This window comes from Cydia pomonella, chromosome 1 (assembly GCF_033807575.1).
Source record: "Cydia pomonella isolate Wapato2018A chromosome 1, ilCydPomo1, whole genome shotgun sequence".
Taxonomy (NCBI): domain Eukaryota; kingdom Metazoa; phylum Arthropoda; class Insecta; order Lepidoptera; family Tortricidae; genus Cydia; species Cydia pomonella.
This window is the reverse complement of record NC_084703.1, coordinates 31,361,204-31,383,363: the sequence shown is the minus strand read 5'-3', so window position 1 is coordinate 31,383,363 and position 22,160 is coordinate 31,361,204. Positions and strand designations below refer to the sequence as shown.

Here is a 22,160-nt window from a genome sequence, read left to right as displayed (position 1 = left end):
CAGTTTGAAGGGAATGTATGTAAATAGGTACATACTATAGATAAATGTGTAAGAAGATAACTTCAAGATATTTATAGGTATAATTGTTCCAATATTTCTAGTGGACAAATACTTTTCATAACGCTTACAGACACCAGCTAAAACTGGCTTTACTAGTGGAAGTTGACGCCACGCGTTTGATAAGTACTGTTGGAACAATTAAACAGATCATCGGATAATAAGCAAGTGGGAAATGAAAATCTTCATCATGAACAAAGTGCTACACTATATAACTAATAATTAAAGTTATAAAGTTTGGTTAGACTACGAAAACGTGCAAAGATCCTCCATGACCACGTTTTGACACGAGGCTGGGACTAGCAAATATATATTATATAGATAATAGAAGCCTTGTTCACTCTGAGAATGCATATATTTCTATTAATTGAAGTTGAAACATACCTCTGCTTGAGATCGAATGTCATTATCTGTAGATAGTAATGTATTTAATAACTGGTAAAATTGCGCTTGATCTCCAGCCATGTTGCGCCTCAAAAGAAAAGGCCCGTTCTTTTTTCTTTAAAAAATATGTGGCCAATAACTAGAACGTGTTGCCAGTGCTTTAAAATAAAGTTCCCAAATGTCAATTGTACAAATTATTTTTTGCCCCATGGTTCGAAGTAAAACGTAGTGATTATATGCTCTTTGGTTCGAAGCACATCGAACTATGCAAAGAGCTTTTATAGACTACCGCATGGTCCGCATGGATATGGATAGTGACCTTGCGGTCAAAATATATCTTTCTCGCTCTAACTTACACGTTTCACGGAATATCGCTATAACCGCGAAAATAGAAGTACGTCAATAGGGTTGTTTCCAATTTTTTGAAACGCTTTTATTACGATCTATATTAAATAAAAGTTGCCCTAAAATTCAACTTTTATACTAAAAACGCCTTTAAATATGTTAAATTAACAAAATATATTTTGACAGATACTTTCGCGCCCAAAACGCTCTTTGAAAATTGTGTGACGTCACAGTTAACGGTTTGACACAAAACTTCATACACACGTAGAAGATACGAACTGTCAACCGACATTTGTCATTTGTTGTTTATCACCTAACTGTCAACAGTGTCAATCCGAGAGTTGTGACGTCATCAGAATCTTCAAAGACGTTTCGAGTTTGGTTACGTGACGTGTGCCAAAACATATTTTAAATTCAATATTTACAAAAATATGCTAATTACAGGTCCCCTAAAAGTAGTTAAACATGTTCTTATAATCCAAAAGGATTTGTTGTGATACAATTCTGCCCTAAGATTTATAGATGGAAACAACCCTATTGCGGGCATTTTTCTCTGTCACTCTAATTACGTGTTAGTGAGAGTAAAAGAGAAAGATCCCCATAATTAGCGAATTTCGTTTTTCGCCGTAGGCCCCCGGAAATCAGGCCTGATAAAGTGTGGATGTAATTGGCCCTTTATTGCCAAAAAACGTTCTTCTTTTGAAGGGCCTTCCACACTCGTGCGCGAAGCCGCGAACGCGAGTGTGGATGACCCTTGCGTCTCTTTCGCAGATTGTTCACGCCTTCGCACCTTATTCCCCGTTTTTTGTCGGTATTTGGCCCGCCTCAAAGGAGACGCGAAGAGCGAACTTGCAAGACTCCACACTAGCAAACGCTTCGCGCCGCGATTCACTCACGAGTCGGATAATCTGAAACTGTCATAACCTTCAGGGCCCTCCACACTCGTGCGCGAATCGAGGCGCGAAGCCGCGAACGCGAGTGTGGATGGCCTTCGCGTCTATTTCGCAAATTGTTCCACTTTCGCGCGTTATTCCCCGTTTTTTGTCGGTATTTGGCCCGCGTCAAAGGAGACGCGAAGCGCGAACTTGCAAGACTCCACACTCGCAATCGCTTCGCGCCGCGATTCGCTCACGAGTTGGTTAATCTGTTAAACTGTCATAAGTGTCATAACCTTCTATGGCGGCTACTTGGTTATATTGGGTGCGAACTTGATTAACCAAAAATCAATTTGACAGTTCCCAGTTTGAATCAGTGCATTGCCGCAAACTAAATCTGATCAGCTGACGTTTCGGTGCCATCTTGCCGCGAACCAAACTGCGAAATCGCTGTGAAGTTGTGCGAGTGTGGAGGCTACGCCAACGTCGCGGTATGTTCGCTGCGCGAAGTCGCGCCGCGATTCACGCGCATAGTCTGGAGGGGGCTTTCTATGGCGGCTACTTATTTATATTGGGTGCGAATAGGTGCGAACTTGATCATTTGATCAAGCAAAAATCAATTTGACAGTTCCCAGTTTGAATCAGTGCCTTGCCGCAAACTAAATCCGATAACCTGACGCTTCGGCGCCATCTTGCCGCGACCCAAACTGCGAAATCGCCGTGAAGTTGTGCGAGTGTGGAGTCTACGTCAACGTCGCAGTATGTTCGCTCCGCGAAGTCGCGCCGCGATTCACGCGCATAGTCTGGAGGGGGCTTGATACTTTTGCATAATATGCATATTAAATATTGACGATTGTCAGACGGGGATTGTCTATGTCGGGACATCGGGACTGATTTTAGGCCCGATATCGGGGAGTGTCCATGTAATTGGCCCTACACTCGGTATTACCCGATATCAAGTCCGATGTCGGGCTCTAGTAAGAGTATTTTCCGTTTCACCATATCGGCACATCTTTTACAATATATTTGACATGTAAAAAATACTTTTTGTATAGGGAGCGTTCATGAACTGTAGGAGGCAGCACAGGAGCCGTCAGATTTTTGGCGCGAGGCGTAAATGTGATGTTTTTTTGGTCCGATGTAGCACACAAGATGGCAGAACCTACTATGCACAAGAAAACACGTGACGTGTACATGTGCATGTTTATGGTTTCGATTCAGGCCACAAGATGGCAGACCCACCAACGCGCACGGTCCCTATATAAACCATTTTTTTACATTTCAAATATTGTTAACGATGTACTGATATTCCGTGAAATGGAAAACGATTATCAGGCCCAACATCGGGAAGTGTGGATGTAATTGGCCTTTTATCATGAAAGTACCTGGGCGACCGAGCTTTGCTCGGTTATAACTATTTATTGTAATATATATATATATATATATATATATACAAGAATTGCTCGTTTAAAGGTATAAGATTCTTTTAGCGTATCAATAAATATCTAGGCCCTCAAATAGCGAAAATGAAATTGAAAACGAAAATTGTTATTACCAGTTTATTGATCTAAGCATCTTTTATTATAATTCAAATCTAACCATTATAATCAGCCGCCAAATTGAACATGTTCCTTGTACATTATTACCAATACCATGTCAGCTATGAAGATACAGGCCGCTGCAGTACTAAGAATAATTTTAGCCAGCATCTGTGCAAATACATATATTCTGTTAAGTCGTTTGTAAATCTATAATATACCAATAAATAACTTTCATGGTATAATAATAGAATTGTCCTCATCAACATCATACTGCGCTCAAGAAGCGCGGAATCACAGTAGTATGGAAAGTAGAGCTAAGGAATGCAATCTCCATAGGCAGAACTGTGATGCAAGTGTCCAAGTGTCCAGTTGTCAGCTATAAATAATAGTTCCAAATCTCTCCAGAGTAGCGCTAGAGTACCAGGGCTACAACAGTGAAAATCGAAGTTCGTCAATTGCGGACATTTTTCTGTGTCACTCTAATTACGTCTTAGTGAGAGTAAAAGAGAAAGATCCCCGCAATTTGCGAAATGCGGTTTTCGCGGTAGGCTCACAGAACCTAAGCGTTATTGATGGAGTGAAGTGCGCTGTCTATAGGGCCCTCTACACTCGTGCGCGAATCGACGCGCGAAGCCGCGAACGCGAGTGTGGATGGCCCTCGCGTCGATTTCGCAGATTGTTCACGCCTTCGCGCCTTATTCCCCGTTTTTTGTCGGTATTTGGCCCGCGTCAAAGGAGACGCGAAGCGCGAACTTGCAAGACTCGACACTCGCAATCGCTTCGCGCCGCGATTCGCTCACGAGTCGGTTAATCTGTCCTTCTATGGCGGCTACTTGGTTATATTGGGTGCGAACTTGATTGACCAAAAATCAATTTGATAGTTCCCAGTTTGAATCAGTGCCTTGCCGCAAACTAAATCCGATCACCTGACGCTTCGGCGCCATCTTGCCGCGACCCAAACTGCGAAATCGCCGTGAAGTTGTGCGAGTGTGGAGTCTACGTCAACGTCGCGGTATGTTCAATCCGCGAAGTCGCGCCGCGATTCACGCGCATAGTCTGGAGGGGACTTTCGGTTTAATTTTTTTTTTTTCAAGTATTCTAGGTATTGTAGCACCACCTATTTAAGGTTTTTTGATGACACCTTTTGGTACATGGAGATTCCATTCCTTGCCTCCCCCTTCTATACACAGTAGCTAATCCCAAGAAAACGGTGACAATCTCGACTACCATTTGTTTTCCCAGAACATACGAAAGCTAAATATCAGTATAGGGCCAATTCCATCCACATGCTAACGGGCCCGATGTTGAGCCCGACGTTGGGCCTGAGCAAGAGTCGGTTTCAGTTTTACGAATCATCAGAACATCTTTAACAATTTTTGACATGTAAAAATACTTTGATTGCCAAAAATGTTCAATGTTTGATATTTTTGCATTTGAACAATTTTTTTAAATTTAAATTTGTGTTAACGATGTGCTTATAAATAAATAAATAAATATTATAGGACATTATTACACAAATTGACTAAGTCCCACAGTAAGCTCAATAAGACTTGTGTTGAGGGTACTTAGACAACGATATATATAATATACAGTAGACATATTTATAAATACTTAAATACATAGAAAACACCCATGACTCAGGAACAAATATCCATGCTCATCACACGAATAAATGCCCTTACCAGGATTTGAACCCGGGACCCTCAGCTTCGTAGGCAGGGTCACTACCCACTAGGCCAAAACGGAAAACGACTCATGCTCAGGCCTGACGTTGGGCCCAATATCGGGTCCGTTAGAATAAGGGTGTAATTGGCCCTTATATGGCTCATTCCCTATGGCTAACTTTTTGCCGATAACCATAATATAAGGCCATAAGTACCAATTACATCCACACTTTATCAGACCCGAGCAAGATTATTTTTCCGTTTCACCAAATATCAGCACATCGTTAACTATATTTGTAATGTAAAAAATGGTACATATGCAAAACTGTCAAACAATGAACATTTTTGGCAATTGAAGTCAAAATATTTTTCACATTTCAGATATTGTTAATAATGTGCTGATATTCCGTGAAACGGAAAACGATTATCAGGCCCAACAATGGGACTGATTTCAGGCCCGATATCTGGAAGTGTGGATTTAATTGGCACTTTAGACAAAGTATTTTTACATTTCACATATTGTTAATGGTGTGCTGATATTCCGTGAAACGGAAAACGATTATCAGGCCCAAAATTGGGACTCTGATTTCAGGCCCAATATCGAGAAGTGTGGATGTAATTAGCACACGAGAGCTAACGATTGGAAGTGACGTCGGTGCCGATGTTGGGCCTGATGACTCTTGCAAGGGTTTTACGTTTACAATATTTCTTGATGTAATATAATTGTCAAGTGTTTTTTTTTTGTTATTCTACTGTCTTGTCCCACTGCTGCGCAAAAGCCTCCCCTCGTTTTCTCCATTCGACCCTGTCAGGGGCATATTCCCACCATTTTGGATAAAATGCGTCCAAGCCGTCCCGCCATCACCTTTTCGGTCTGCCTGTGCCCCGTCCTGCACCGTCTATGGTATTCCGTGGGTCCCACTCATTGTCAGTAACCATTTTGTCCCACCTTTCCGGGCGCTTGCGGCAGACATGTCCAGCCCAGTCCCACTTATGCTTAGCGGCCTTGACGCCTACATCTACAACTCTAGTTTTGTAGCGTAGTGCCGTGTTTCTGATTCGATCAGTTCTACGAACACTTAATATACTACGCTCCATCGCTCGCTGGCAAACATTGAGATTCAATGTTAGAGCCTTAGTTAATGACCAAGTGTGTACTCCGTAGGTTAGGATGGGCCGGGTGCACATGCCGAGGAGTTTGCGCTTCAGATACAGAGGAAGGTTGCCCTTCATTAGAACAGAAGCTCTTCCAGGCGTTCTCGATACGGTATCGTCTTGGCTCGTCTCAATCGTTTTTTGTCAAGTTCTTAAATTCGTCCCGTTCTGCTTTCGTCACCCATTCTTCATTCGTTACTTTTGAGGGTCGTCTATTTCTTATTCCGGCTCATTTCGGTATTCGTCAACATCTTCTTTGGGCATGTTCGATGTAAGTCTATGTTGTTTTCAGACTCACTACTTATTCGTAAATTCGTTGTTGGTCCTATTCGGTTTTTGTCAAGTTCTTAATTCATCTCATTCTGCATTCGTCACTTTCACTGGTAGTCTTTGTCATCTTTGGTCATATTTGTTGTTTGTCTTTTCCTAGCCTAATGCAAGAAGTAATGTAGGGAGCTATAAAAAAGAAACTTTATATCTTCATTTCCTGATACATACATTTCGGAACATGTTTATGGAAACAGCCCTAATGATTTCGAATGAGGTTAATAGAGAATGTGTCCAACAAAAAAAATATATAAATTCCAAAAGAGGCAAAATAAGAAAAATACCAACATAGAATAATACCAAAAACGATAGGACAAATAACGAGTGAGTCTAAAAACAACGTACACTAACATCGTACATGCCCAAAGAAGATGTTGACGAATAACGAAATATGCCGGAATAAGAAATAGACCAACGACAAAGATTACCAATTATGATATGAACGACCCACGAAAGTGACGAATGAAGAATGGGCGACGAAAGCAAAACGGGATGAATTTAATAATTTGACAAAAAACGATTGTGACGAGCCAAGACGATACCCTCGATACGACCGATCTCAATCGACTGCCTGTTCCCGAAGGATACCTGGCCCAAGTAAACGTAGTCGTCAACATATTGTATATCCTGCCCATCTATACTATGCTACGTATAGCTTGATTGGTCATCATTGTCATCAACTGAGTTTTCGCTCTATTCATTGTAAGTCCAATCTCAAAGCTCGCCGTGCTGAGGTCTTGCAGCATTTATTGCAGATGTGATGACGTATGAGAGAAGAGGACTATGTAGAGAGCAAAGCGCAGGTTTGTAAAATTTCTTACCTCCGACTTCAATGCCCGTGTTTGATATTTGATATATTTACAGTTGAAATTTTTTTTAAATCAAGAAATATCGTTAACGATGTGCTAATAATTCGTGAAACAGAAAACAGTCGGGCCCGATATCGGGAAGTCTGGATGTAATTGGCCCTAAAGCCCTTAAGGCCAGACTAGAGATGGGTAGTGAGTAAATATACTCAAGGGTAAATACTGAGTAAATACCCGAATTCAGTATTTAATCAATATACCCGTATTTACTAGTTTATACCCAAATCGGTGGGTTAAAACTTTAAGAGTGCTGAGAGGGGCATATACATTTGAAATATAGGTGTAGTTTGTAAGCCGCTACTTTTATTAAGTACTCACAATTGTAAGAAATATATTTTTAAGGGTACAAATGTGTTGCATATCATTAAATAGGTCTTCAAAAATAACTTGAATGTTTTTAAAAACTTTTTGGTAAGATGAATACTTTGGAAAAAAAACCTTTATAATGTCCTGTCTGTGTGTACCTAAAGGCCGAAATAATGTTTATCCCTCTATAACTTTCGAATCAAAGTTCAAAAAAGTTATTAAGAAATATTGGCAGTTTAGTCGTAGAATAAAGTAATAAAAAAATACTTTAAACATGATCGGTTGAGCCATTTTTGAGTTTTCTTTGAAAAATCCTTAATAAAAGGTCGCCGGTCGTAAACACCCACTTTTCCACGAAATGCAGTTATCTAGAACATCAATAGATCTTGAGTCTCATATTTTTAAAGTAAATACCTTCTTATTTAAAACAAAATTGTTAACTATGCATTATCACAAATTGTCTCTCACCGATGATTCATTTTTTCTTAATTAAGCGTCCTATATGCTTTTTATGATGTAAATATTGTTAATACTCTTCAATAAAAAACAATTTAGTTCTTAAATCTCACTTTTCTAAATGACTAAAAGGGTATTTATCGGGACCCCTACCCATCTCTAGTCCCGACGGCAGGATGCACATACTACGTTATTACTAATTCTATTAATATTATTAGTATATTATATGTTATTACGTTATTACAATTCATACATATATAATATATATGACATAAGCATGCAAGAGGAAGGGATTATGGATCACTTCAGTACATTTATAGAGGTCACAATTAAGTACAGAAGTGCTATGCAAATAAGAATATTTTCTTTAAACCTGTTTTCTGATTGGTACGCCAAGGGCAGAAAGCAAGTCTGCTACAGCTTGAGTCAGATCTCCAGCTTGGCGCCAGCGAGTCCACAGAGTTATAGCATTAAGGATCAGTAAAAGTGCCCCTGTGCAACACAAGTAGCATTGAACTATAATTCCCGTGATTCTGCGTTCAGCAGATCCAGCACAAAGAGCTAATCCTGCAGCTACGATGAAATACGTTACTAAGACACCGCCAGACACAGATTGCTCCCAACGAAATACCCGCACTGACCGCAAATGCAACACTAGCAGCGCCACTAAAACTGCCATAATAGTTAAACGAAGCATTAATAAAATAAAACGTATATTTTCTAATTGACTTGCGTCATCTAACGTATTTAACATATTAAAAGAAACTAAATTGACAGTATAATATTAAATATAATCAAAGCAAAAAGGAAAATTATACCCTTTATGAGATGCATAAAATTTTAAACGCAGGCAATACATATGACTGTTTAGATTTTAAAATACAATCCTTTATAAATATTGTCAACCATTTTGATCGAAATATTCGTAAAGTTTATATGTAATCTCTTTGGTCGTATTTTTACTCAAAGCACGCCAAAGAGTTAAAAGTATTGATACATTAAGTAGGTATAAGTTGGGTATAATGGGAGCGTGCACGACTGTCACGCAACCTAGTGTCCGCAATTTTAGGGGAAAACGTCAATTCACTACATCTTATAAAACAGTTAAAACTACTCCAAAACTAAAAACTACTGAACGGATTTTCATACGACTTTCATCTATCAATAGAGTGTTTCTTGAGGAAGGCTTAAGTATATAACTTGTTAAGGTTTTGTGTAAATTGTTTGAAATATAACTATGTTGTCGGAAAAAATCACGCTGGCTAGGAGCTTTAATCGAAAACGCTGCCTAATCCGTTTGAGCTATAACAACACAATGTATGGTGGGGTTGTTTCTCATTCATAGGTCTACAAAAAAGTCCGCGATGTGAAATGTCTATCTTTTAAGGATAACTTACTATATCCATTCTTAACTTCTAGAAAAAGATCACGTAATATGTGCCATTTGCAAAGCTATTTACATGGATACATTATTAACAATTATCAAAATAAATACGTTAGTTATATTAAGCATTTCATACATATTACAATGGTCCCATACACCATACAATTTAAATGAATATTTCAGGAGTAATCGTAAATCAAAGTTTCATTTCGAGCCATATAATTGTACGAAATGTTAAGGACGCTATCCGCAGTTAGTTCAAATTTTTACCACCTTATGCGCTGGGATCGCTTTACTTATCCCCACCACGCACTTCGCATGGTCCCAATAGTTCTGCGGTATAAGCCAAGTATAAGCACCAAAGAACATAATACTCACTAGGAGCACGCATTATCCTTCGGAGTATTCGAAAGGACCTCTAAAGATGTCATTTTGTTGAAGCGTTCTCTTGAAAAGTAAATAAGTAGTCCGACATCTGGCAAAAAGGCGCGGAATTCTCAGAGGGAGAATATAGCCCACGGAAATGGTCTTATAGCTTTCAAGGAATAGTAGAGTGTTTCTACTCTTTGTCCTTGTTGTTATCCAATAGTGTCCGACCGAAACTAGATTATTTGCCGAAACAGAAATTTTGGTTTTGCTCTACTACTGAGCGAAACGGACCCTTCGGTCGAAACATGATTTTTATGCCGATGCCAAAACTAAAACTTCGGTCAGACTCTGACGCGATACCTTATATAAACATTAAGGGCCCTCCACACTCGTGCGCGAATCGAGGCGCGAAGCCGCGAACGCGAGTGTGGAGGACCCTCGCGTCGATTTCGCAGATTGTTCACGCCTTCGCGCCTCATTCCCCGTTTTTTGTCGGTATCTGGCCCGCGTCAAAGGAGACGCGAAGCGCGAACTTGCAAGACTCCACACTCGCGGTCACGCCGCGATTCGCTCAGGAGTCGGTTAATCTGAACTGTTATAACCTTCTATGGCGGCTACTTGGTTATATTGGGTGCGAACTTGATCAACCAAAAATCAATTTGACAGTTCCCAGTTTGAATCAGTGCCTTGCCGCAAACTAAATCCGATCAGCTGACGCTTCGGCGCCATCTTCTCGCGAACCAAACTGCGAAATCGCCGTGAAGTTGTGCGAGTGTGGAGTCTACGTCAACGTCGCGGTAGGTTCGCTCTGCGATTCACGCGCATAGTCTGGAGGGGAGCTTAATATTATGTAGTACGCAAGTACCTACATATACGGATGCATATGTAGATGTGCACGCACACATACATAGCTAGTTTCGGTTTCGGATGCAAATCAGAGATAGTGCTTCGAAATTAGTTTCCTTAAAATGCTTCAAGAGGGCTCTCTTTTCCTATATGTATACTTACTTTCTTCTTTGGATATAATTCTGCCCAGAGACATGTCAAACGCTATCCTATTTCTATGATTCTGCCCTAAGATTTGTAGATGGAAACCAAATGGAAACAACTCTAAAAATTAGGTGCGGTCGCAAGAATACCAATTTTTGATGCTAGTATGCGCGTTTCGGGGTATTTTTATGTCGACCTCTCATGCCACTAGACACTGACCTATGCCACTAGAAGTCTAAAATTGGTGATTAAATTGTGTAGGTACGTATGGAAGCCGGGTGAGATTGACACCAATTTCTTTTCTGATCAAATCGGTCGATTTGATCATCTCATCTGGATTGGTCTTTATGCTTAATTCGGCTCTCATTCGCTAGTGTGTTGTGCGACATTGAGGGATAAATGATTTAAAAAAAAAACTTATTGCTTATGGTTATATGTTGAAATGTCATTTGTCCATGTATTGAAATGTCAAATCAAATGTGAACGAACTGTATGGTTATAGTGTGAACCTTTCCTTTAGTACAAACTTGTAATGAAATTCCTACAATGTGTTTATGATTCTTACTAATAAATATTTCACATTACCCAACACAGTTTACAAAGTTAGTGAACGGGTCAATTATGGTGCGTAATATAACCTCAGTTATTTCATAATATAGCGTCATGTTGAGCGCAATATTTAATACGTAGTATTTGCAGGCGAGCTCAATTATCCTTGCTGGTCTTGGGATGGCTGCAGTCGGTTTTGCTGGTCGATACGTCTTGAAGCAAGTGCCTAATGCCTCTGTGAAATTTGCAGAGGCTGTTAAAAACTTTCCGAAATTTGATGCAGAATCTTTAGCAACATCAAAATATTATAAAGGTGGATTTGAACAAAAGATGACTAAACGAGAAGCAGCTTTAATTTTAGGTGTAAGTCCTACAGCTAATAAAACCAAGGTTAGTGTGGATATTGAAAGATTTAAAAAAATCACTGGTGAAGTATTTAATTATTTGAAATCTTTCAATATAATTTGAAAGCGAAATTAGTCATAATTTTATTTCTTTTGTATTGTAGATAAGAGATGCTCATCGAAAAATTATGTTACTGAACCACCCAGACCGAGGAGGATCACCACTCATTGCTGCCAAAATTAATGAAGCCAAAGATGTTCTGGAGAGTGGCAAATCATAACTTTGAATATTATTATCTTTGACTGATAGACTTTGCAGAAAGTAATGATGTATTAGTTAGACATGTCTTGGGGTTGTTTCATTTCAGCAGAAACAGTAGCATGAAAGTGTTATTTGCCATCAACATATAGTAACCATCTTATAAATGTTTTCAGTATCTAGATAAGTATATGTATCTGGTAAGAATAAACATGTGGTACAAATACTTTCTCTTCTAATAAATGCTACAGTGGCTACTGTAGACAACAATCATGTGCTTTGTTGAGTACCTAATGTAGTTTAGTTTATACTTTATCATTTAGTGTTGTTATTATTTGATGACCATGCCATTGCTAATGCTGTTTGCCTTTTTATCAGATGTGTTATTAGTAACCTTATGAAATGGCCTCTGTAAAATAAATTCAAATTCAACATTTAATGCAGTTTATTTTATATCTTAAACATTATTTATGCCTTGAAACTAGTGGTCTGAAGTAGAGCTGATTTAGTACTTAAGGTTCTAGGTATCAAGACACATCTTTTTCATGACTCAATGACCTTAAAGCATCTTGAGCCTATACACCTTTAACACGTAAAATTAGATTAAAGTCAAATATTTTAAATCTGAGCCATTTGCGAACTACACTCATGCTCAAAATTTACAAAATGCACAAGAGCACTTGGAAATGCCTTGCAAATGGCACATTCTCAACCCAACTTTATCAGTGTCCCACAATTCCCACAAAATTCCTATCCAATATGTAACGCTTAAGGCCTGTTTCACAATGTCCAAGTAAAGTATTGGATAGCTAATTAACAAATAAATTAACTGCCAGATAACACTTCCTACAAAACTTAGCACTGTATCTACCAGTTAAGCTTATTTAAAGATTGTGAAACATCAACAATGACTTTATTCATCGGATAAGTGGCAAGTAGCCTATTAAATCAATAAATTTTTCATGTTATGGCTCCATCAAGGTGTTGATGATTCTGCCAATGTCAAGGTTGGATAAGACATGGCTAGTATATGAAAAGTAGTTTATTCAGGACTTTTCTTAAATTCGTCACCCATTCTTCATTCGTCACTTTCGATATTTGGCTATTTCTTATTCCGGCTTAGTTCGGTATTCGTCAACATCGTCTTTGGGTATGTTCATGGTTAGTTTATTTGTCCTGTCGTTTTTGGTACTAAGTATTCCAAGTTCGTATTTTTTTTATTTCGCCTCTTTTGGAAATTTATACCTTTCTTTGTTGGAAACATTCTCTATTAATCTCACGTGAAATGCACCGTAACTAGGTCCGTTCCACCATCACGTAGGTACGTGAAGGATCACGTAGGTAGGATGAAAACAAAATTAAAAGGTAATTGTTAGTTTTCCTGGCCTTCCGTTATCTTGATTGTATTTGTTACTTAAAAAAAAATGAGGTTCATTATATCAGTAACCCTTTCAATCTGCATCAAAAAATACGGCACGTTATTTTTGGCACATTTGACCGGTTCGAGTCCCGACTGAAGTAAGCGATTTTTCATACATCCATAAATGCAAAATTTATTATTTTAAAAATAAAGGAGGGTCTCCTTTACACAGAATGTGCTATTTACAATATTTAAGGCAGTTGCCATTCGTGTGGCATTCGATGTGGTTCGCGGTAGGCCCTCAGAGGGCTTACCGCAAAGCACGTTCGACGTGTTGCCTCCCTGTCACACTTACGTACGAATTTACAAGTACGACAGAGAGGTAACACGTCGAACGTGGTTCGCGGTAGGCCCTCAGAACCCAGCGGAGCCGGAAAAAGCCGCACTGACATTATCTGAAATGTGGATCATTTGAATCCACTCTCTACTGTCACATACAGGTTGTTTATTTAGTCACCTGAAATAATTTACGGGCTGAATATATGTATAGGTCATACTGAGCAACTTTTACTATAGGACCAACCCCGAAATCGCGAAAAAAAAATTAATCTTCCATAGAAAATATCAAGGTTAGACAGACAAAATGTATGAAACAGCCAATTTTTATTTTGATATATGGATATATATATATATCCCTGTATGGCTAAGACTTTTTGTCGAATCTTTCTTTCCTTGTGCATTTTCACTTGCAGTTGCCCAGAAATCTTTCCTCCGTCTTGCATTTAGACAACGCACGCAGAGGTCACAATTTCTATAGCCAAGTCTATATTTGGAAAGACCTCTAATAATCTCGAGTACCCTTTCACAAACGAAGATTTCTAACCGGTTCCAGTAGTCTCAGAAAAAACACATGGGATTTAAGGAGGGTAGTCTGACATGTCAAAATGTTATGATTTCAGGAGCGTTGCGGAATAGTATGGGTTTGTCGTTGTCACCAGCCGAGCTAGCACATGATGGACGCGACAATATCTCGCGGCGAGATAGACTATCCGTCCCTCTTTAATTAACATAGTTAGAAGAAGACGGGTAGTCTATCTCGCCGCGAAATACTGTCGCGCCAATCATGTGCTAGGCCTACTGAACACTACACGGCTCCTCTCACATTATTTGAAATCTATTCAAAAATATCATTATGCCACTCCTAAACAATGGCTACCTTAGCTTACGAGTAACAAAACAATAATAACAAAGAGAGTTTGCAACATTCTATAATGTATATTGTTAAAATAAAAATACATTTAAAACATACTAAAATGTTTTTCTCATTATAAATAGTAGCAAATATTTAGCACTTGCGTTTGTATCTATGGATCTTTGATAGGTTTTTTGTCCTATGCAATTTTTTTCACCTCGGCCCCATATTAATATTTTGTATATATGATTTAAGCTGCATAAATGGGTTCCTTTGGATAAATAGACTTTATAATAATTCCATTTTGGTACTCAAATGCCGTGAACAGGAACAGTGCTCACATAGAGAATAAATAATGCCTCAATATAGCGCACAACAAGTAACAAGACAACGACCAGCGATGCCACTAGATACTCATACTTATATTTAACAATATTTTTACTTAAGACTAACTGAGTCTACCTAGAACAATAAGGTGATGGTCTATTGGCCACCCAATACTTAACTCTAAGCAACACACCAGTTGTAGAAGCTTAGTCTGATTAGTAGTTTAAAAAAGGTGAGATCAAAATTTGTGGGAAAACTCTACAATAAGTTTACCGCTGCTCTTTTTGCAGCTGTTCACGTCGTTGTTTTGCAAATCGGGCTCTGAGTTTCGCTATAGTCGAGTTTGACAGAGTACCAGGTACTTTAAATATTGCCTGCAACAAAAAAGGATATTAGTGAGTAAATCGTCATATCAATAAATATGTTTTATTATTATATTAACTTTGATGTTCGGGAGGAATGTAGTCCCCGACGATGATGTCGCATCTTTCTAAACTAAAGCCATCTAGGTTGCTTCAGCAACTTCGGCAGAGAACAGGTATTTTGGCCGAAAGAAAAATAAACCGAAACTACTTATAAATTTTATAACAAAACAACTCCTTTACCTTCCGGGCTGTTTGGTTATGAAATGCCTGGCCAGTAGAAATAAGAGTTGCTAAATCCCTTCCCATTTTTAAAAGTCAGCATAAGGTTTATTAATTTTATTATCTGTCTCTACCTTAATTTGCCTGTCTATATATTAACCCTTTGGCCGCCGTTGTCCGGTATTGGGAGCGTGCACGACTGTCACGCAACCTAGTGACCGCAAGTCTAGGGGAAAACGTCAATTCACTACATCTTATTAAACTACTCCAAAACTAGAAACTACTGAACGGATTTTCATACGACTTTCATCTATCAATAGAGTGATTCTTGAGGAAGGCTTAAGTATATAACTTGTTAAGGTTTTGTGTAAATTGTTTGAGGGCTCCTCTACACGATGGCCCAGCGTAGGCCAGTCCAAGGGACGCAGCTATGCGGTGAAATGAGATAGCAATATCACTTGCTCCCTCTAACGCATAAATGCGTCCCTAGGACTGGCCTACGCTGGGCCATCATGTAGAGGAGCCATGAAATATAACGATGTTGTCGGAAAAAATCACGCTGGCTAGGAGCTTTAATCGAAAACGCTGCCTAATCCGTTTGAGCTATAACAACACAATGTATGGTGGGGTTGTTTCTCATTTATAGGTCTACAAAAAAGTCCGCGATGTTAAATGTCTATATTTTAAGGATAACTTACTATATCCATTCTTAGCTTCTAGAAAAAGATCACGTAATATGTTGCATTTGCAAAGCTATTTACATGGATACATTATTAACAATTATCAAAATAAATACATTAGTTATATTAAGCATTTCATACAGATTACAATGGTCCCTTACACCATACAATTTAAATGAATATTTCAGGAGTAATAGTAAATCAAAGTTTCATTTCGAGCCATATAATTGTACGAAATGTTAAAGACGCTCTCCGCAGTTAGTTCAAATTTTTACCACCTTATGCGCTGGGATCGCTTTACTTACCCCCACCACGCACTTCGCACGGTCCCAATACAAGACAACAACAGTACGGTTCACTCGCGCCGTCGTCTTGTATAAAAGACAAAGTTTCAACCGCTTACTAAATGGTAAAATAATACAAATTGGAAACTCTTTTGTACTCATGTCAACTTGTTGACCCTTTGTTTTTTCATACATTTACTTTTTAAGCAGCTATATGAATCCATTGTTTCATAATAAAGGATTTAAAAAATATGCTTATAATTTCTACGTTTTTCGGTGTCACTGTCGCCGTAGGCATGTATAAAAGACAGCTAGGGATGGGAAAGTTGAATCGATGTGCAATTTTTTTAAATAAATATGATTTCACGAATCTGGTTTTATTTAATCGTTCAAACATTTAATCGCCAATTATTGTCATTGTTGGTAACTACTCGTAGTAACTAGGTATATGTCGAGAAAGAGAGGCATAGTTATAGATAAAGTTTAGGCAGCTTCTTCAGTAAATGAGTCAGACAAGTAAATCGACCATTTCGGTTTATTTGCCGAATAAATTATTGACCGCAGCGGCAGCGGAGGTCTACATTTTAACTCGATTTGCTTTTTGTATGTCCGGATGTTCTCCTCTACAGGTCGCAATTTTCAACCGATTCTCGTGAAATTTTGTAACCAGATTCTATGATGAACCATTTTTTTTTGTCGATCCAGTTTTTGGTAATTATGTAAAATGCGGAAATTGCCCTAAAGGGCTTAATTGCAAATAGCGTATATGGCGCTTAAGACTATCGTGACTTGACAGTGATAATGATTTTAAGAACTAAGTATTTTTCACTTTTGCGTTTTCTCATCATGTCGCGAAGGTCTACAGCTCCCAGAGCCACTAGTTTATTTTGATATATTAGTGTAGTGGGGCTCAAAAAGCGATCTACCAGTTAGCTTCTGTTAACGAACCTAACGTCCTGTTGAATTTAATGGAAACCAAAACCAGCGTGGTGTATATAATTATTATATATGTGTAATTGTGTATATATGAAAATTGGCCAAAATGTATCTTGGGTGTAATACAAAACACTGGTAAGATAATTATAGTAAAAAAACAAGTCGGCTATTAGTCCTGAAATCCCGAACATTTCCGATCCCCACCCTTTTCCTTCCTTATTTATTCTTTGAAAGAATTCAATCCACCTGTTATTTTTTTCCGAAAACGCTCCGGTATGTAAATTTATCGACACACGATGCGCGTCTCTAATCTTACGTTTATAAAGTTTACGTACCGACAAGCGCTTATGCCGTTGACCCAGACGCTATTATTACTTAGCTCGCGCGTAAACAGTATTTGTCAGTCTGAACTAAAGACGAGCCATGCGCGCCGTTGGCATGTATAAAAGACTACTCGTACAGACTAGTGCAGGGATATTACTTCATGAATCGATAATGTTTAGCGGTTGTTTTTCATGATAAAGTCCTTTATTTTCAACATTTGCTTGTATAGTAAATCTGTTTAGTTTAGAATTTTTGAGAGAAATCAAATTTTGGAAATAAATAAGCCAAATTGAGAAGAATTCCACCATTAATTATAAATATCGATATCACTTTGCAATCCCTAAACTTTTTATTAGTTGTTTACTTAAAATTTGCTCTGGAGTGTGAGTGAGCGTCTTGGCGGACAGGGTCCGGCGGCCAAAAGGTTAAGTTTAAAGAACTTTATTTCTCAATGAAATTTACATTTCACTTAATGAGAAAATTACATATAATACGAGTATATTTATCTTGAATGCATCAAAAGAGCAGTTTACAGTAGTAGGTACATTTTATCTCTAAAAAACTAATATTAAGTACATATAACTATTAAGTAAGGCAATTATTATAGCTACATGTAAGCAACACAAGTTTAAGTAGGTATTTAGCAAATCGCAAAAGTTAACTTGAATATTTAGATGACCACTGTTGCTAATCACTTTGACGCAAATGCTATGGTGTGTTACTTTCAACCTTATAAACTAAGCGCTTAAATTTACAATTATAAAAAATATAGTTGACTGAATGAGCTTATCGTTATCGCACACTCTTTATTGTCAAGTCGCGAACTCCCAATGCCGGACTTAGATATTAGAAATTACGTATTAATGCAATTTACGTTTGAAAAAACTAAAACGTTTGCATTCTTTTATACATTTTGGCAGTTTGTTATAGAATTGTGCCCCTTCGAAACTTATGTTTTACTTACCGCTTTTAGTTCGTGCTGATTTAATACAGAGGTCGTTTGCATTACGTAAAGGCCTGTTTCCTTGATCAGATTTAGTTTTAAATGTTATTTCAAAATGAATATTTTATCTATTATTTTCCTTATTAGTATGCACGTATTATTATAGTAAAGCTGATTAATATTGATTATCTTAGTTTCCGAATAGATTTTGGAACTAGAAGTCAAGCGATCATAGTTATAAAGTGTTTTGATTAGTTTATTTTGTGTTATTTGCAATTGTTTAAGAGCAGATTTACTTGCACTTCGCCATATTTCTATAAGGTAGTTCAAATAATTATATATGTTAGGGCGAATTTGCTTAGAGAGGCATTTCATTATATTATATAGGCAACCGTGCAGTGATGAAAGTTTTGATTTTATCTTATATGGGGTGTCCATGTGAAACCACTATCCAAAACAAGTCCTAGGTATTTCTCTTCCATTGATTTCTTTATTGGTGTATTATCGATAACGAGCTGTAAGTCCTCATTTATTTTTGTATTTCTTGCTTTTCTGAGTTATTTGAACTTAACAGATTAAACATTCAAGGAACTAAATCCTGGCGTAATAAAAATAATTGTACCTTAGCGTTTTTTCTTAAAAATTAAATCGATAACTTGAAAAATTATAACGCCTGCAAAATCGTAATAGCAAGCAAAATATAAAATGAGTAAAACTTGGAAAGCACAAATAAAATGACTCGTATTATAATTGAATATGAAGGTACAAAAAAGGTACAAAAATTTGGCTTTTATAGAATTTATCAATAACCACGGGAACATAGCGTAATAAAGTACACCCGCCATTCTGACTGTCAGGATGGCGGGTGACCTGTTTTTTTGATCATAACTTTACGCACCGTGAGGTACAAATTTTTTTAAACGAGGTACTAAATAGTACAAATTAGGTACAAAAATATGGTATGCTTTTCATTTGATTTTATTTAGGTACACCCGCCATTCTGACTCTCACAAATAAAATGACTCATATTATAATTGAATATGAAGGTACAAAAAAGGTACAAAAATTTGGCTTTTATAGAATTTATCAATAACCACGGGAACATAGCGTAATAAAGTACACCCGCCATTCTGACTGTCAGGATGGCGGGTGACCTGTTTTTTGATGATAACTTTACGTACCGTGAGGTACAAATTTTTTTAAACGAGGTACTAAATAGTACAAATTAGGTACAAAAATATGGTATGCTTTTCATTTGATTTTATTTAGGTACACCCGCCATTCTGACTCTCACGTTTTTTGTATGTTTATAGTAAGAAGATTATTTTGAAACCAGGTATGGAGGGTATTAAGACCTTCTTGTGCCTTTTATTCAATATCGTCAACTGATGATCCGAAATAAAATATATAATACAAGTATCGTCTGCGTACAAACTGATTTATCCATGTTATTTTAACTCACAGATACTATTAATTATTGTGTATGTTTATTGTTAATGTATTAAAATTTTATTTAATATAAATGTAACATTAATTAGAAAAAGAGCATGCCTCCAGTTGCACTAACCTGCATGAATTCGTGGCAGTGTAGTGCACTAGCATTTTTCACAATTGCTTTAAAACATTCTGCTAATGATGTGAAGTCATTACAAGACATTATTGCTGCCCGGTTGGATTTTATTAGTGTCAGGCAGACTCTAAACAGAATTTTAGAGCCTTCATAAAATAGGCAATCCCATATCCTTAGCACAGTCTCTATGGGCAGAACTTCAGCAAACAGACAAACAAACCATTTGGTGGTAATGACAGCCCAGGGGAGTCCTGAAATGAAAAAAATATTAGAAATTCAAACCAAGAGTAATTGATTAAAACAGAAGTTATTTAGTAAATTTCATATTATTTATTTAAATTTATTCAATGTCTTTTTTGGTAGTTTTGATAAACCCTCTGTTATTGTCATATGTTATTGGTTGTGTCCATAATAGGTAGTTAATTGACTTATAAATAAAGAATCACATATTGAAAAACTAATATTAGGCGCTGTAAGTTTCATATAGAGTAAAATCCTTAATGTTTTTGATATCTATTTTAGCTGTATGATATTGAAGTATTGACAAATGAAGATTATCATGTACAAGTTATCTAATAGCTGATAATATTGCAAAATCTGTTGAAACACACCCAAGTTTATCACATGTTGATGAACATCAGGTACTTTAGATTTGACAAGCTCTGATAAAACTTCTATATCTACAATCAACCCATCCATAGTCTTGGTGTAATAGTCGGGAAGAATTTTTTCTACAAGTACTTTCAGCAACCAAAATGATACTTCTTCACTTTTTGTTGCAAGCAGCAATAAACCTGAAACATAATTTTATATACATTATAATTTATAGCATCCACAATACATTCCTATGATAACAAAGGTGTGTTGCTATATATTTGGCCACTTTTCCCCTCACTATTTGATGCTGACTTTACATGCAGTACTTATCAAGTAGAGATAATATAAGGTGAACTTTTGCCCTCTACCAGCCTTAACAGAAAAATTCACCAGACATTAACTCTTCTTTAATAAAAGAGCAAAATAAACTTGCTTCTTGAACTATAAGTAACAATATTTGAAATACCTGCAATATAGTTTAGTCCCTGGCAGTAGCCAACCACACGGTTGTTGTGTGCATATGCTATAAGTATATGAAACAGATGTGTCTGGTGATTAGCTTCCTTTGTGAAATAAATATTATCTGGGAAAGTCCTAGGTAAATCTGTTTTCACTAAATCTACCAATTCTTTTTCAAAAGGTCTGTCTAAAATTTTGTGATAAAGATCAGGGCTTTGATTTTTCATCTTTTCTGCTTCTGATATTGCCATCCATACCGCAGGCCTATGTTCACCTATAAATAACAGATTTTAATTGTAATTTAGATGTGTTGAAAACTCGTCTATTTTCTATATATTATAAAATTAGCAAATTCATAGAGTATCTAAAACTATAAATATTTACTTGGAATTCCTTTGCGAACGTATCTTTTGATGGTATTAGTGCGTTTAACAGACTTTCCTTCGCCGAGGAGTGAGGCCCATTTCTGAGCTCGCGTTGCGAGGACTCGTAGGTATACTGACATGAATTGTTCATAGCTCTCGAAATCGAAATCTTCATGCCTCTCAAATCCATATTCATCGACTTTACTGAAATAAAACAGGTATGTGAGTCAGTAGGTCGACGCGGGTTGTAAATATGAACCTTTACGAGCAACTACTTAATTACCTTAAGTTTGACTCAGCCATTTCCGTGTATGTTTGTGCACCTATATCATTTTTGACCACTACCGAAAAAAAAAACGTTCACTGAAATTTCATAAAACGCCCCTAAAATAACTAAATTTCTACATACAACTTCTTTTTAATTTGCACATACACATAACCCATAATGACATTCGCACAATAGGCCTCCTGGTAATAATGTCAAAGTTTTTATTATAGGCCCCTACAGATCGTGCAATAAATTGTAGGCGATTACAAAGAGTGAATTAGTATTTTGTGGCCATATGATTGTGCATGCTTTAAGTGCCAATTACATCCACACTTTATCAGGCCTGATATCAGACCTGATTTCGGGTCCTAGAAATAATATTTTTCCGCTTCACCAAATA

The 22,160-nt window shown here is 37.3% G+C and overlaps 3 protein-coding genes and 1 long non-coding RNA gene across 5 annotated transcripts in view; 1 reads left to right on the top strand and 3 right to left on the bottom strand.

Moving 5' to 3' along the window:
• The window catches only part of LOC133528493 (importin-5), a 44,502-nt gene extending 43,902 nt beyond the window's left edge, over positions 1-600 (bottom strand). Inside the window, exon 1 of the mRNA XM_061865885.1 lies at positions 442-600. Coding sequence (XP_061721869.1) covers positions 442-522 — 81 coding nt within the window. The 5' untranslated portion in view covers positions 523-600. The remainder of the gene's footprint in view (positions 1-441) is intronic.
• A 2,759-nt stretch (positions 601-3,359) lies between these two features.
• Positions 3,360-8,945, bottom strand: LOC133519449 (uncharacterized). Its single transcript, XR_009799631.1, has 3 exons — positions 8,795-8,945; positions 8,350-8,468; positions 3,360-3,370 (listed from the first exon to the last, which is right to left on the bottom strand). It is a non-coding gene; the product is annotated as an uncharacterized LOC133519449 (long non-coding RNA).
• A 2,232-nt stretch (positions 8,946-11,177) lies between these two features.
• LOC133519429 (mitochondrial import inner membrane translocase subunit TIM14) lies at positions 11,178-12,310 on the top strand. 2 transcript variants are annotated; one of them, XM_061853448.1, is made up of 3 exons: positions 11,178-11,343; positions 11,519-11,658; positions 11,777-12,310. In XM_061853448.1, exons 1-3 carry the CDS (start codon positions 11,274-11,276, stop codon positions 11,891-11,893), a joined length of 327 nt encoding a protein of 108 aa, XP_061709432.1. In that variant the 5' UTR covers positions 11,178-11,273; the 3' UTR covers positions 11,894-12,310. The 2 variants fall into 2 exon arrangements, with proteins under 2 accessions (XP_061709432.1, XP_061709428.1); XM_061853444.1 differs by having other exon boundaries at positions 11,419-11,658.
• A 2,173-nt stretch (positions 12,311-14,483) lies between these two features.
• Positions 14,484-22,160, bottom strand: LOC133519413 (growth hormone-regulated TBC protein 1-A). Its single transcript, XM_061853443.1, has 6 exons — positions 21,776-22,160; positions 21,512-21,696; positions 21,135-21,401; positions 20,683-20,865; positions 20,069-20,322; positions 14,484-15,124 (listed from the first exon to the last, which is right to left on the bottom strand). Exons 1-6 carry the CDS (start codon positions 21,793-21,795, stop codon positions 15,020-15,022), a joined length of 1,014 nt encoding a protein of 337 aa, XP_061709427.1. The 5' UTR covers positions 21,796-22,160; the 3' UTR covers positions 14,484-15,019.